Source organism: Oncorhynchus masou, chromosome 24, assembly GCF_036934945.1.
Source record: "Oncorhynchus masou masou isolate Uvic2021 chromosome 24, UVic_Omas_1.1, whole genome shotgun sequence".
Lineage (NCBI taxonomy): Eukaryota > Metazoa > Chordata > Actinopteri > Salmoniformes > Salmonidae > Oncorhynchus > Oncorhynchus masou.
In genome coordinates this window covers 114,930,326-114,947,933 of record NC_088235.1, presented here as the reverse complement: position 1 = coordinate 114,947,933, position 17,608 = coordinate 114,930,326, and the positions used below count along the sequence as shown (strand labels likewise).

The window sequence follows — 17,608 nt, the reverse complement described above, 5'->3', positions numbered from 1 at the left end:
GATTTGACTATCACTTTAGAGGTTTGACGGCGTGGCCCAAAAATGCCAACCTGTTCCCTATGTAGCGCACTCCTTTTGACCAGAGCCCAATAGGCCCTTGTCAAAAGTAGTGCACTATGTAGTGCCATTAGGGATGTAACTGAGGACTCACCGGGGAACAGATTCTCATTGTTAGCCAGGTGGATCGGGTGTCACTATGTGAAATGTCCATTGATTGTCCAATAGGAAAACTGTTTTGAATATGTGTTGGATGTGAAGAACCAGATGTATAGATATGGAAAGAGAATCTACGAGCAGCCTCAGAAATGTACATATCTATGGAAAGACGATAGAAAAAGACCGGAAATAGATATAAATAGTCATATGATAGTAAGCGTGATTAACAAGGGGAAGTTGAGAAAGTTTAGAGAGGAAATCCCGAACCAACATACTGTGTTGCAAAAAACACCCCAAAAAAAACAACCCAGACTGAATTCCTCAATTAGAAATAAATGTGCGGTTTCAATTTGACCGGGAAACCCATGGGGAGATATCCTTATTTTCAATGAACTTTTACAGGTTATTCTCATTGAGATAAAAGAGAGACCTGTGACAAGAGAGACCAGTTGGTCAAATCTGATCTATGAAACAAGTACCACCTAAACTGACTTGGCTGAATGACTCAAATTTACCCACAAACTAAATTTAAATTTAAGCATTAAAAAAAATACATTTTTGGGAAAGAAAAACGTTGATTCTTGGTCTCAAGGACCTCAATCTCTTGCAGTCCAATCCTCCCTATACGGCGCAAGAGAGTTTTAGTATTTCTTTTTTTTTGTTTTTTTTGCGCAACCCAAGACTCCGGGAAAATGAACCAGAGAGAGAAGCGTTTCATAAGATTCTCTGTGAGGTTACTGAAACCTCGACAAGAAGCTGTCGACCAAATGGGACACTATTCCCGATATAGTGAACTACATTTGACCACAGACCCCCTTTTTTTTTTGACACCGGTCAAAACTAGTGCACGATTTAGCAATAAGGTACAATTTAGGATGCAAAGAAATTCCCAGAAGCGAAACAGTTCCTGTTTTAACCAGACCCTTCAGTAGAAGAAATACAATTACTGTTTTTTTTCAATGGCTTTTTTTTTTTTTACAAAAAAGAAGGAATGGAGACACGAAGGGGGGGGGGGGTGGATTTGTTATCCTATCTACAAAGAGAAGTAATCCAATCCAACGTTCTACATCTCCAGTGTGTTTCCACTGTGTCTCATCTCCTTATCAGATGTACACTACCGTTCAAAAGTTTGGGGGAGTCATGTAGAAATGTCCTTGTTTTTTTGAAATATATATATATTTTTTCCCCCATTAAAATAACATCAACATTTTTGATGGAATATCTACATAGACGTACAGAGGCCCATTATCAGCAACCATCACTCCTGTGTTCCAACGGCATGTTGTGTTAGCTAATCCAAGTTTATCACTTTAAAAGACTAATTGATCATTAGAAAAGCCTTTTGCAATTATGTTAGCACAGTTGAAAACTGTTGTGTTGATTAAAGAAGCAATAAAACTGGCCTTCTTTAGACTAGTTGAGTATCTGGAGCATCAGCATTTGTGGGTTCTATTACAGGCTCAGAATGGCCAGAAACAAAGACCTTTCTTCTGAAACTCATCAGTCTATTATTGTTCTGAGAAATGAAGGCAAAACCGTGTACTACTTACTCCCTTCACAGAACAGCGCGAACTGGCTCTAACCAGAATAGAAAGAGGAGTCTACACTGTATTTCGGATCAATTTGATGTTATTTAATGGACAAAATATGTGCTTTTCTTTCAAAAACAAGGACATTTCTAAGTGACCCAGTGTAACTTCAGATAAACTGCTATGGATTAGAATACTGAGCTGCCTGCATGGTGACACAGTCTGGCTAATCACTGGAGACAGTCTGGCTAATCACTGGAGACAGTCTGGCTAATCACTGGAGACAGTCTGGCTAATCACTGAAGAGACACAGTCTGGCTAATCACTGAAGACACAGTCTGGCTAATCACTGGAGACAGTCTGGCTAATCACTGAAGAGACACAGTCTGGCTAATCACTGAAGAGACAGTCTGGCTAATCACTGAAGAGACAGTCTGGCTAATCACTGAAGACACAGTCTGGCTAATCACTGGAGACACAGTCTGGCTAATCACTGGAGACACAGTCTGGCTAATCACTGAAGACACAGTCTGGCTAATCACTGAAGACACAGTCTGGCTAATCACTGGAGACACAGTCTGGCTAATCACTGAGGACACAGTCTGGCTAATCACTGAAGACACAGTCTGGCTAATCACTGAAGACACAGTCTGGCTAATCACTGAGGACACAGTCTGGCTAATCACTGAAGAGACACAGTCTGGCTAATCACTGAAGAGACACAGTCTGGCTAATCATTGAAGAGACACAGTCTGGCTAATCACTGAAGACACAGTCTGGCTAATCACTGAAGACACAGTCTGGCTAATCACTGAAGAGACACAGTCTGGCTAATCACTGAAGAGACACAGTCTGGCTAATCACTGAAGAGACACAGTCCGGCTAATCACTGGAGACAGTCTGGCTAATCATTGAAGAGACACAGTCTGGCTAATCACTGAAGACACAGTCTGGCTAATCACTGAAGAGACACAGTCTGGCTAATCACTGAAGAGACACAGTCTGGCTAATCACTGAAGAGACACAGTCTGGCTAATCACTGAAGAGACACAGTCTGGCTAATCACTGAAGAGACACAGTCTGGCTAATCACTGAAGACACAGTCTGGCTAATCACTGAAGAGACACAGTCTGGCTAATCACTGAAGAGACACAGTCTGGCTAATCACTGAAGACACAGTCTGGCTAATCACTGAAGACACCGTCTGGCTAATCACTGAAGACACAGGCTGGCTAATCACTGGAGACACAGTCTGGCTAATCACTGAAGACACAGTCTGGCTAATCACTGAAGACACAGTCTGGCTAATCACTGAAAAGACACAGTCTGGCTAATCACTGGAGACACAGTCTGGCTAATCACTGAAGAGACACAGTCTGGCTAATCACTGAAGAGACACAGTCTGGCTAATCACTGAAGAGACACAGTCTGGCTAATCACTGAGGACACAGTCTGGCTAATCACTGAAGACACAGTCTGGCTAATCACTGAATAGACACAGTCTGGTTAATCACTGGAGACACAGTCTGGCTAATCACTGAAGACACAGTCTGGCTAATCACTGGAGACAGTCTGGCTAATCACTGGAGACAGTCTGACTAATCACTGAAGAGACACAGTCTGGCTAATCATTGAAGAGACACCGTCTGGCTAATCACTGCAGACAGTCTGGCTAATCACTGAAGACACAGTCTGGCTAATCACTGAAGACACAGTCTGGCTAATCACTGAAGACACAGTCTGGCTAATCACTGGAGACACAGTCTGGCTAATCACTGGAGACAGTCTGACTAATCACTGAAGAGACACAGTCTGGCTAATCACTGGATACACAGTCTGGCTAATCACTGAAGACACAGTCTGGCTAATCACTGAAGACACAGTCTGGCTAATCAATGAAGACACAGTCTGGCTAATCACTGAAGACACAGTCTGGCTAATCACTGAAGAGACACAGTCTGGCTAATCACTGAAGAGACACAGTCTGGCTAATCACTGAAGAGACACAGTCTGGCTAATCACTGAAGACACAGTCTGGCTAATCACTGAAGACACAGTCTGGCTAATCACTGAAGACACAGTCTGGCTAATCACTGAAGAGACACAGTCTGGCTAATCACTGAAGAGACACAGTCTGGCTAATCACTGAAGAGACACAGTCTGGCTAATCACTGAAGAGACACAGTCTGGCTAATCACTGAAGAGACACCGTCTGGCTAATCACTGAAGAGACACAGTCTGGCTAATCACTGAAGAGACACAGTCTGGCTAATCACTGAAGAGACACAGTCTGGCTAATCACTGAAGAGACACAGTCTGGCTAATCACTGAAGAGACACAGTCTGGCTAATCACTGAAGAGACACAGTCTGGCTAATCACTGAAGAGACACAGTCTGGCTAATCACTGAAGACACAGTCTGGCTAATCACTGAAGACACAGTCTGGCTAATCACTGAAGACACAGTCTGGCTAATCACTGAAGACACAGTCTGGCTAATCACTGAAGAGACAATGGGGATTTCTCAAATATGCATACTGTGCTCCACACTCCCATGCCCCGAGGGCATTCTCTTGAGTATGTTATTATTAGAATGAGAGTGTGGAGAACAAACACATTTTACATTTGAGAAGCACTGTTGTGCTACCGCATTACAACCTCTCCCTCAACGTCAGCAGGACAAAGGACCTTATCGTGGTCTAAAGGACCTCAAGGGGTTGAGCACACCCCCATCCACATCGACAGGGCTGAAGTGGAGCTGGTCCAGAGCTTCGAGTTCCTCTGTGTCCACATCACTTAGGAATGAACATTTTCCTGACACACCCACACAGTTGTGAAGAGGGCACGGCCTCTTCCCTCTCAGGAAGCTGAACAGATTTGGCATTGGCCCTCAAAAACACCTACAGCTGCACCATTGAGAGCATCTTGACTGGCTACATCACCGCCTGGTACGGCAACTGTAAGGCACCCGACTGCAAGGCGCTACAGAGGGTGGTGAGTACGGCCCAGTACATCACTGGGGCCGAACTCCCTGCCGTCCAGGTCCTCTAAACCAGGCGGTGTCAGAAGGCCCAACATGCTGCCGCACGGCAAGCAGTACCAGAGCACCAAGCCTGGAACCAACAGGACCCTGAACAGCTTCTACCCCCAAGCAACAAGACTGATAAACAAGACGGGTAAATAGCAAATGGCTACCCACTGCTTTCTATCCTTTAACCCTACATGACCAACAGTATGTGGACACCTGCTCGCCGAACAACTCATTCTAAAATCATGGGCGTTAATATGGAGTTGGTGCCCCTTTGCTGCTATAACAGCCTGCACTCTTCTGGGAAGGCTGTCCACTAGATGTTGGAACATTGCTGCCTTAACAGCATCCAGTCTTCTGGAAAGGCTTTCCACTAGATTTTGGAACATTGCTGCTATAACAACCTCCATTCTTCTGGGAAGGCTTTCCACTAGATGTTGGAACATTGCTGCTATAACAGCCTGTACAGAATAAAACATATTCCAAAACATGCATCCTGTTTACAACAAGGCACTAAAGTAATACTGCAAAAAATGTGTCAAAGAAATTAACGATTTGCCCTGAATACAAAACATTATGTTTGGGGCAAATCCAACACAACTCATCACTGAGTACCACTCTTCATATTTTCAAGCATGGTGGTGGCTGCATCATGTTATGGGTATGCTTGTCATTGTCAAGGACTAGGGAGTTTGTTTTATGATAAAATAAATAAATGTAACATAGCTATAAGCACAGGCAAATTCACCTTTCAGCAGGACAATAACCGAAAACACAAGGTCAAATATACACTGGAGTTTCTTACCAAGACGACATTGAATGTTCCTGAGTGGCCTAGTTACAGTTTTGACTTAAATTGGCCTGACAATCTACAGCAAGACTTGAAAATGGCTGTCCAGCAATGATAAACAATCAACTTGACAGAACTTGAATCATTTTTTAAAGAATAATGGGCAAATATTGTACAATCCAGGTGTGCCAAGCTCTTAAGAAATGTACTCAAAAAAGACCCACAGCTGTAATCGCTGTCAAACATGCTCCTAAAAAAGTATTGACTCAGGGGTGTGAATACTTATATAAATTATATATTTATGTTTTAAATGTTTAAAAACATGTTTTCACTTTGTCATTGTGTGTAGATGTGTGAGAGAAAAAAAGAAGAAGATTGAATCCATTTTAAATTCAGGCTGTAGCAACAAAATGTGGAATAAATCAAAGGGGTATGAATACTTTCTGAATGCAATGTTCAATAGCTATTTTTCACTAGTCATTGTTCGACACTGCGTATTTATTCCTTGTGTCACTATTTCAATTATTACAATTCAACGCTGTATTGTTGAAAAGACCAGTAAAATAAACATTTCACCTGCTGTTTATGAAACATGTGACAAATACAATTTTATTTCATATATCTTAGACCTATTAGAGTAAATTGCGTCATCAACATGTCGGCTGCTAGTCATCTATGTCTGACTTTCACTTTCCTGACCAAGACGACCCTCTGTAGCTAATGTTGTATGTCAAACATTTGCAAATCTGATTTTTGTTTAATATTGCGTTATTTTAAGTAAAGCAATTGAAACTGTTAATCAGTCTTTGTTTTTTATTATTAAGCTACATTTACATTTGGTTAACGAAAGTTGCTAGCTAGCAAAAAATAGCTAACTTTGGCAAGAGACGACTCATGTTCACATTATATGAATTAGCTACAACATATTTAACAAAACGTTAACATTAGCATAAATAATGACCTTACTTGTCAACTAGCAAAAAGTAACTTTCTAGCGGAGTAGCTATAGATTATCCCTTGTTATGATTCATGGTTATTTAGCAAGCTGTCGAAGTTAGCTGGCTAGCTAAGCTATTGTTTGTTATGATTCATGGTTATTTAGCAAGCTGTCCAAATTAGCTGGCTAGCTAAGCTATCGTTTGTTATGATTCATGGTTATTTAGCAAGCTGTTCAAGTTAGCTGGCTAGCTAAACTATTGCTTGTTATGATTCATGGTTATTTAGCAAGCTGCATAAGTTAGCTGGCTTGCTAAGCTATCGTTTGTTATGATGCATGGTGATTTAGCAAGCTGCCCAAGTTAGCTGGCTAGCTAAGCTATCGTTTGTTATGATTCATGGTTATTTAGCAAGCTGTCCAAGTTAGCTGGCTAGCTAAGCTATCGTTTGTTATGATTCATGGTTATTTAGCAAGCTGCCTAAGTTAGCTGGCTAGCTAAGCTATCGTTTGTTATGATTCATGGTTATTTAGCAAGCTGCCCAAGTTTGCTGGCTAGCTAAGCTATCGTTTGTTATGATTCATGGTTATTTAGCAATCTGTCCAAGTTAGCTGGCTAGCTAAGCTATCGTTTGTTATGATTCATGGTTATTTAGCAAGCTGGCTAGCTAAGCTATCGTTTGTTATGATTCATGGTTATTTAGCAAGCTGCCCAAGTTAGCTGGCTAGCTAAGCTATCGTTTGTTATGGTTCATGGTTACATGGGTTACTACACAGCCTGCAAGGACTCTGTCAACCCTGGGACAATATGCCATTATTAAACCTGGTACTAAACCTGGTACTTGCTACGCTACACATAAAAAAACAGACGATAAACAGACCCGGCAGCTGGGAGGATATCCAATCAGAGGAGGTAGGAGGATATCCAATCAGAGGAGGTAGGAGGATATCCAATCAGAGGAGGTAGGAGGATATCCAATCGGAGGAGGGCAGCTCGGAGGATATCCAATCGGAGGAACGCAGCTAGACGGTGGCAGCAGGAGGGAAGCACTGAGAGCTACTGTCGTGGCGCTGTCTGTCAGTGTAGGTATCTCTTGTGGGTCTTCCCAAAATACTACATGTGATCAGTTGTGGTTCGTTCATAGTATCAGGCAGTGGTCGCCATCCTCTCAGTCAGATTAAATTTTTTTTGGAAGTGAGAAGTCAGGAGACGAAATATGTGCCTCAGACACCTGCCCTACAATGTTACTGCCTATTCAACTCAATCTGCTGCCAGCCCATGGCAATACAGACGACAAGATAACTACATCAACACACGTTTAATTCTCAGCTAAATGTGAATCGTAATAATCTAGCTAGCAAGCTAGTTTAAAAGGCAAAAGAATACCTAAAACAACCTAAAAAAACCTACCTAAATACCTAAAACTAACATGGTGCAAGGTGGATGACTAGCTATCTGTCAATTCTTCGTGGCTAGTTAGCCCTGTTGACTTATTATGGCGTTGCGATACACGCACACTACAGTGGGTATTGTAGGCGGATAAACATGCCAAAATTAACACAGAATGTGTTTATTAACGTATCAAGGTCAAATATTGTAGTCAGGCAACATATGAAATGTAAATAGGCAACATTTCATTCTGAAGTCAGAGTTTAATTTCTCTCGCTTCAGCACCCCCCCCCCACCACACCCCGAAAATTTTTGAGTCATATTGCTCGAGTCATATTTTTTTTTTGTCCATACTTTTCGTTGAAGCTCGCATCGATGCGTTGAAATGTGTACAGGTGAAGTGACCTCCGTGGTCCAATTCGAATACTTTGATTTGGACTCATGCTCATGTTAAACAAGAGGCATGATGTCATTGTACCTCCGAGGTAGTTGATGTTTCGGGAGAGACGTGAGGTGGCAGAAACACACACAGAGCATGTAGAATGTGTGAAGTGAAACAGCCAGTACTTTACAAACGCTACTTACAGATTAAAGTGACGTAAGAAATAGATGGACGGGCCGAAAGTCACAATATAGCAGAGCTCAGTAGGCATCTACATCTTGTGATTGTTGTTGTGCGTGTGGTGTGTAACGAAGGGCTTACACTCACGATGTAGCAGGGCGCGTGTGTGTGTGTACATTGTGTGTGTGTGTGTGTGTGTACATTGTGTGTGTGTGTGTGTGTACACTGTGTGTACAGTTGGGCTGAGACTCACGATGTAGCAGGGCTCGCAGTAGGCCTTCTTCTCCACGGCGTAGAAGGGTTTGTGTGTGTGTGTGTGTGTGTATAGATGGGCTGAGACTCACGATGTAGCAGGTCTCGCAGTAGGCCTTCTTCTCCACGGCGTAGAAGGGTTTACCGCGCAGCCTGCCACTGCAGGTCATGCAGATGAAGCAGTCCACGTGGAAGACCTGGTCTATGGCGGTACAGCCGGTCCCCTCACCCACCACATTATCCCCACAGCTGGCACACCGCCCTGGGGTAGAGGAGGAGAGGAGATGGGGGGTTAGACTGGTTCATCCACTGATCTGACTGTCCACTGGGTAGAGGAGGTGAGTTAGACCCTCTGTCCACAGGTCTGCCTGTCTGCCTGTCTGCCTGCCTGTCTGCCTGTCTGTCTGCCTGCCTGCCTGCCTGTCTGTCTGTCTGTCTGTCTGTCTGTCTGTCTGCCTGCCTGCCTGCCTGCCTGTCTGTCTGCCTGTCTGCCTGTCTGTCTGTCTGTCTGTCTGTCTGTCTGTCTGTCTGGCTACAGGAGGAAAAGGAGAGTTAGACTCCCTGTCCACAGGTTTGTCTGTCTGTCTGACTGGCTACGTTAACATGGCAACATGCTCTCTGAACATGCTACCATGACAACATACTCTCAGCTAATGTATGCTAGAAGTATGCTACCATGACAACATGTTCTCTGAACACACATTACACCATGACAACACGCTCTCTGAACACACGTTACCATGACAACATGCTCTCTGAACACACGGTAACATGTCAACATGCTCTCTGAAGATGTTAACATGACAACACACTCTCTGAACACGTTACCATGACATCACACTCTATGCACACACATTACCATGACAACATGCTCTCCAAACACACATTACCACGGCAACATGTGTTGTGTACACACATTACCATGGCAACACGTTCTCTGACCACACGTTAACCTTGACAACACACTCTCTGAACACACGTTACCATGACAACATGCTCTCTGAACACATGTTACCACGACAACACTCTCTCTGAACACAAGTTAACATGACAACACGCTCTCTGAACACGTTACCATGACAACACTCTCTCTGAACACGTTAACATGACAACACATTCCCTGCACACACGTTACCATGACAACACGCTCCCTGCACACACGTTACCATGACAACACACTCTCTGAACATGTTAACACACGCTCTCTCTCATAACTTGAGAGGTATATAATAGCATTTTCCTAAGAACCAGCTTCCTTCTGATCACAAGAAAACATCTACTAAACCCTAATCAAAGGGCCTTCAGAGGCAAACTGGGGACATTCCCCAGAACATTAGCTGAAGGTCACATTAAGTTGTAGTTAGGGTTTAATGTAACATTAGCAATATAACATTCCAAAAACAAAATATTTTTGATAACAAAATATGTTTTTCTTCTACTTCAGATAAAAAAATAAATATGCAATTATTTTTTGGAATGTTCTCCTAACATTCACATAACGTTGTCCACAACATCTGTAAAAACTACCACAGAACAAACCTTTAAGGTTCTCATTAGGTTGCCAGGGTATGTAATAACACAATGTACCAGTAATGTTCTCAGGACATGCTGCCGCAACAAAATGTGGTTCTGAGGAAACATTACAGGGACGTTCTGCTAGCAGGGAAAATAAGGATTTCTAAGCCTGGAGACAATTGAGACATGGATTGCATATTATTTTATTTTACTTTTATTTAACCAGGCAAGTCAGTTAAAAACAAATTCTTATTTTCAATGACGGCCTAGGAACAGTGGGTTAACTGCCTGTTCAGGGGCAGAACGACATATCTTACAACCTTACAGGTTACTAGTCCAACGCTCTAACCACTAGGCTCACGAGGGGCCCGCCTGTTACGCTAGACTACCTGCTCTAACCACTAGGCTACCTGCTCTAACCACTAGACTACCTGCTCTAACCACTAGACTACCTGCTCTAACCACTAGACTACCTGCTCTAACCACTAGACTACCTGCTCTAACCACTAGGCTACCTGCTCTAACCACTAGACTACCTGCTCTAACCACTAGATTACCTGCTCTAACCACTAGGCTACCTGCTCTAACCACTAGACTACCTGCTCTAACCACTAGACTACCTGCCTCTAACCACTAGACTACCTGCCTCTAACCACTAGACTACCTGCTCTAACCACTAGGCTACCTGCTCTAACCACTAGGCTACCTGCTCTAACCACTAGACTACCTGCTCTAACCACTAGACTACCTGCTCTAACCACTAGACTACCTGATCTAACCACTAGACTACGTGCTCTAACCACTAGGCTACCTGCTCTAACCACTAGGCTACCTGCTCTAACCACTAGACTACCTGCTCTAACCACTAGGCTCACGAGGGGCCCGCCTGTTACGCTAGACTACCTGCTCTAACCACTAGGCTACCTGCTCTAACCACTAGACTACCTGCTCTAACCACTAGACTACCTGCCTCTAACCCCTAGACTACCTGCCTCTAACCACTAGACTACCTGCTCTAACCACTAGGCTACCTGCTCTAACCACTAGGCTACCTGCTCTAACCACTAGACTACCTGCTCTAACCACTAGACTACCTGCTCTAACCACTAGACTACCTGATCTAACCACTAGACTACGTGCTCTAACCACTAGGCTACCTGCTCTAACCACTAGGCTACCTGCTCTAACCACTAGACTACCTGCTCTAACCACTAGACTACCTGCTCTAACCACTAGGCTACCTGCTCTAACCACTAGGCTACCTGCTCTAACCACTAGGCTACCTGCTCTAACCACTAGACTACCTGCTCTAACCACTTGGCTACCTGCTCTAACCACTAGGCTACCTGCTCTAACCACTAGACTACCTGCTCTAACCACTAGACTACGTGCTCTAACCACTAGGCTACCTGCTCTAACCACTAGGCTACCTGCTCTAACCACTAGACTACCTGCTCTAACCACTAGGCTCACGAGGGGCCCGCCTGTTACGCTAGACTACCTGCTCTAACCACTAGGCTACCTGCTCTAACCACTAGGCTACCTGCTCTAACCACTAGGCTACCTGCTCTAACCACTAGACTACCTGCTCTAACCACTAGACTACCTGCTCTAACCACTAGGCTACCTGCTCTAACCACTAGGCTACCTGCTCTCACCACTAGGCTACCTGCTCTAACTACTAGACTTCCTGCTCTAACCACTAGACTACCTGCTCTAACCACTAGGCTACCTGCTCTAACCACTAGACTACCTGCTCTAACCACTAGGCTACCTGCTCTCACCACTAGACTACCTGCTCTAACCACTAGGCTACCTGCTCTAACCACTAGACTACCTGCTCTAACCACTAGACTACCTGCTCTAACCACTAGGCTACCTGCTCTAACCACTAGGTTACCTGCTCTAACCACTAGACTACCTGCTCTAACCACTAGACTACCTGCTCTAACCACTAGACTACCTGCTCTAACCACTAGGCTACCTGCTCTAACCACTAGGCTACCTGCTCTAACCACTAGGCTACCTGCTCTAACCACTAGACTACCTGCTCTAACCACTAGGCTACCTGCTCTAACCACTAGGCTACCTGCTCTAACCACTAGACTACCTGCTCTAACCACTAGGCTACCTGCTCTAACCACTAGGCTACCTGCTCTAACCACTAGGCTACCTGCTCTAACCACTAGACTACCTGCTCTAACCACTAGACTACCTGCTCTAACCACTAGACTACCTGCTCTAACCACTAGACTACCTGCTCTAACCACTAGGCTACCTGCTCTAACCACTAGACTACCTGCTCTAACCAATAGACTACCTGCTCTAACCACTAGACTACCTGCTCTAACCACTAGACTACCTGCTCTAACCACTAGGCTACCTGCTCTATCCACTAGGCTACCTGCTCTAACCACTAGGCTACCTGCTCTAACCACTAGGCTACCTGCTCTAACCACTAGACTACCTGCTCTAACCACTAGACTACCTGCCTCTAACCACTAGACTACCTGCCTCTAACCACTAGACTACCTGCTCTAACCACTAGGCTACCTGCTCTAACCACTAGGCTACCTGCTCTAACCACTAGACTACCTGCTCTAACCACTAGACTACCTGCTCTAACCACTAGACTACCTGATCTAACCACTAGACTACGTGCTCTAACCACTAGGCTACCTGCTCTAACCACTAGGCTACCTGCTCTAACCACTAGACTACCTGCTCTAACCACTAGGCTCACGAGGGGCCCGCCTGTTACGCTAGACTACCTGCTCTAACCACTAGGCTACCTGCTCTAACCACTAGACTACCTGCTCTAACCACTAGACTACCTGCCTCTAACCCCTAGACTACCTGCCTCTAACCACTAGACTACCTGCTCTAACCACTAGGCTACCTGCTCTAACCACTAGGCTACCTGCTCTAACCACTAGACTACCTGCTCTAACCACTAGACTACCTGCTCTAACCACTAGACTACCTGATCTAACCACTAGGCTACCTGCTCTAACCACTAGGCTACCTGCTCTAACCACTAGACTACCTGCTCTAACTACTAGGCTCACGAGGGGCCCGCCTGTTACGCTAGACTACCTGCTCTAACCACTAGGCTACCTGCTCTAACCACTAGGCTACCTGCTCTAACCACTAGGCTACCTGCTCTAACCACTAGACTACCTGCTCTAACCACTAGACTACCTGCTCTAACCACTAGGCTACCTGCTCTAACCACTAGGCTACCTGCTCTCACCACTAGGCTACCTGCTCTAACTACTAGACTTCCTGCTCTAACCACTAGACTACCTGCTCTAACCACTAGGCTACCTGCTCTAACCACTAGACTACCTGCTCTAACCACTAGGCTACCTGCTCTCACCACTAGACTACCTGCTCTAACCACTAGGCTACCTGCTCTAACCACTAGACTACCTGCTCTAACCACTAGACTACCTGCTCTAACCACTAGGCTACCTGCTCTAACCACTAGGTTACCTGCTCTAACCACTAGACTACCTGCTCTAACCACTAGACTACCTGCTCTAACCACTAGACTACCTGCTCTAACCACTAGGCTACCTGCTCTAACCACTAGGCTACCTGCTCTAACCACTAGGCTACCTGCTCTAACCACTAGACTACCTGCTCTAACCACTAGGCTACCTGCTCTAACCACTAGGCTACCTGCTCTAACCACTAGACTACCTGCTCTAACCACTAGGCTACCTGCTCTAACCACTAGGCTACCTGCTCTAACCACTAGGCTACCTGCTCTAACCACTAGACTACCTGCTCTAACCACTAGACTACCTGCTCTAACCACTAGACTACCTGCTCTAACCACTAGACTACCTGCTCTAACCACTAGGCTACCTGCTCTAACCACTAGACTACCTGCTCTAACCAATAGACTACCTGCTCTAACCACTAGACTACCTGCTCTAACCACTAGACTACCTGCTCTAACCACTAGACTACCTGATCTAACCACTAGACTACGTGCTCTAACCACTAGGCTACCTGCTCTAACCACTAGGCTACCTGCTCTAACCACTAGACTACCTGCTCTAACCACTAGGCTCACGAGGGGCCCGCCTGTTACGCTAGACTACCTGCTCTAACCACTAGGCTACCTGCTCTAACCACTAGACTACCTGCTCTAACCACTAGACTACCTGCCTCTAACCCCTAGACTACCTGCCTCTAACCACTAGACTACCTGCTCTAACCACTAGGCTACCTGCTCTAACCACTAGGCTACCTGCTCTAACCACTAGACTACCTGCTCTAACCACTAGACTACCTGATCTAACCACTAGACTACCTGCTCTAACCACTAGGCTACCTGCTCTAACCACTAGACTACCTGCTCTAACCACTAGACTACCTGCTCTAACCACTAGGCTACCTGCTCTAACCACTAGGCTACCTGCTCTCACCACTAGGCTACCTGCTCTAACTACTAGACTTCCTGCTCTAACCACTAGACTACCTGCTCTAACCACTAGGCTACCTGCTCTAACCACTAGACTACCTGCTCTAACCACTAGGCTACCTGCTCTCACCACTAGACTACCTGCTCTAACCACTAGGCTACCTGCTCTAACCACTAGGTTACCTGCTCTAACCACTAGACTACCTGCTCTAACCACTAGACTACCTGCTCTAACCAATAGACTACCTGCTCTAACCACTAGACTACCTGCTCTAACCACTAGGCTACCTGCTCTAACCACTAGGCTACCTGCTCTAACCACTAGACTACCTGCTCTAACCACTAGGCTACCTGCTCTAACCACTAGGCTACCTGCTCTAACCACTAGGCTACCTGCTCTAACCACTAGACTACCTGCTCTAACCACTAGACTACCTGCTCTAACCACTAGACTACCTGCTCTAACCACTAGACTACCTGCTCTAACCACTAGGCTACCTGCTCTAACCACTAGACTACCTGCTCTAACCAATAGACTACCTGCTCTAACCACTAGACTACCTGCTCTAACCACTAGACTACCTGCTCTAACCACTAGACTACCTGATCTAACCACTAGACTACGTGCTCTAACCACTAGGCTACCTGCTCTAACCACTAGGCTACCTGCTCTAACCACTAGACTACCTGCTCTAACCACTAGGCTCACGAGGGGCCCGCCTGTTACGCTAGACTACCTGCTCTAACCACTAGGCTACCTGCTCTAACCACTAGACTACCTGCTCTAACCACTAGACTACCTGCCTCTAACCCCTAGACTACCTGCCTCTAACCACTAGACTACCTGCTCTAACCACTAGGCTACCTGCTCTAACCACTAGGCTACCTGCTCTAACCACTAGACTACCTGCTCTAACCACTAGACTACCTGATCTAACCACTAGACTACGTGCTCTAACCACTAGGCTACCTGCTCTAACCACTAGGCTACCTGCTCTAACCACTAGACTACCTGCTCTAACCACTAGACTACCTGCTCTAACCACTAGGCTACCTGCTCTAACCACTAGGCTACCTGCTCTAACCACTAGGCTACCTGCTCTAACCACTAGACTACCTGCTCTAACCACTTGGCTACCTGCTCTAACCACTAGGCTACCTGCTCTAACCACTAGACTACCTGCTCTAACCACTAGACTACGTGCTCTAACCACTAGGCTACCTGCTCTAACCACTAGGCTACCTGCTCTAACCACTAGACTACCTGCTCTAACCACTAGGCTCACGAGGGGCCCGCCTGTTACGCTAGACTACCTGCTCTAACCACTAGGCTACCTGCTCTAACCACTAGGCTACCTGCTCTAACCACTAGGCTACCTGCTCTAACCACTAGACTACCTGCTCTAACCACTAGACTACCTGCTCTAACCACTAGGCTACCTGCTCTAACCACTAGGCTACCTGCTCTCACCACTAGGCTACCTGCTCTAACTACTAGACTTCCTGCTCTAACCACTAGACTACCTGCTCTAACCACTAGGCTACCTGCTCTAACCACTAGACTACCTGCTCTAACCACTAGGCTACCTGCTCTCACCACTAGACTACCTGCTCTAACCACTAGGCTACCTGCTCTAACCACTAGACTACCTGCTCTAACCACTAGACTACCTGCTCTAACCACTAGGCTACCTGCTCTAACCACTAGACTACCTGCTCTAACCACTAGACTACCTGCTCTAACCACTAGACTACCTGCTCTAACCACTAGACTACCTGCTCTAACCACTAGACTACCTGCTCTAACCACTAGGCTACCTGCTCTAACCACTAGGCTACCTGCTCTAACCACTAGGCTACCTGCTCTATCCACTAGGCTACCTGCTCTAACCACTAGGCTACCTGCTCTAACCACTAGGCTACCTGCTCTAACCACTAGACTACCTGCTCTAACCACTAGGCTACCTGCTCTCACCACTAGACTACCTGCTCTAACCACTAGGCTACCTGCTCTAACCACTAGACTACCTGCTCTAACCACTAGACTACCTGCTCTAACCACTAGGCTACCTGCTCTAACCACTAGGTTACCTGCTCTAACTACTAGACTTCCTGCTCTAACCACTAGACTACCTGCTCTAACCACTAGGCTACCTGCTCTAACCACTAGACTACCTGCTCTAACCACTAGGCTACCTGCTCTCACCACTAGACTACCTGCTCTAACCACTAGGCTACCTGCTCTAACCACTAGACTACCTGCTCTAACCACTAGACTACCTGCTCTAACCACTAGGCTACCTGCTCTAACCACTAGGTTACCTGCTCTAACCACTAGACTACCTGCTCTAACCACTAGACTACCTGCTCTAACCAATAGACTACCTGCTCTAACCACTAGACTACCTGCTCTAACCACTAGGCTACCTGCTCTAACCACTAGGCTACCTGCTCTAACCACTAGACTACCTGCTCTAACCACTAGGCTACCTGCTCTAACCACTAGGCTACCTGCTCTAACCACTAGGCTACCTGCTCTAACCACTAGACTACCTGCTCTAACCACTAGACTACCTGCTCTAACCACTAGACTACCTGCTCTAACCACTAGACTACCTGCTCTAACCACTAGGCTACCTGCTCTAACCACTAGACTACCTGCTCTAACCAATAGACTACCTGCTCTAACCACTAGACTACCTGCTCTAACCACTAGACTACCTGCTCTAACCACTAGACTACCTGATCTAACCACTAGACTACGTGCTCTAACCACTAGGCTACCTGCTCTAACCACTAGGCTACCTGCTCTAACCACTAGACTACCTGCTCTAACCACTAGGCTCACGAGGGGCCCGCCTGTTACGCTAGACTACCTGCTCTAACCACTAGGCTACCTGCTCTAACCACTAGACTACCTGCTCTAACCACTAGACTACCTGCCTCTAACCCCTAGACTACCTGCCTCTAACCACTAGACTACCTGCTCTAACCACTAGGCTACCTGCTCTAACCACT

The 17,608-nt window shown here is 45.8% G+C and overlaps 1 protein-coding gene across 1 annotated transcript in view; it reads right to left on the bottom strand.

The window, feature by feature from the left end:
* Window positions 1-17,608, bottom strand: part of LOC135511527 (lipoma-preferred partner homolog) — a 458,670-nt gene that overhangs the window by 66,799 nt on the left and 374,263 nt on the right. Inside the window, exon 13 of the mRNA XM_064933017.1 lies at window positions 8,733-8,902. Coding sequence (XP_064789089.1) covers window positions 8,733-8,902 — 170 coding nt within the window. The remainder of the gene's footprint in view (window positions 1-8,732; window positions 8,903-17,608) is intronic.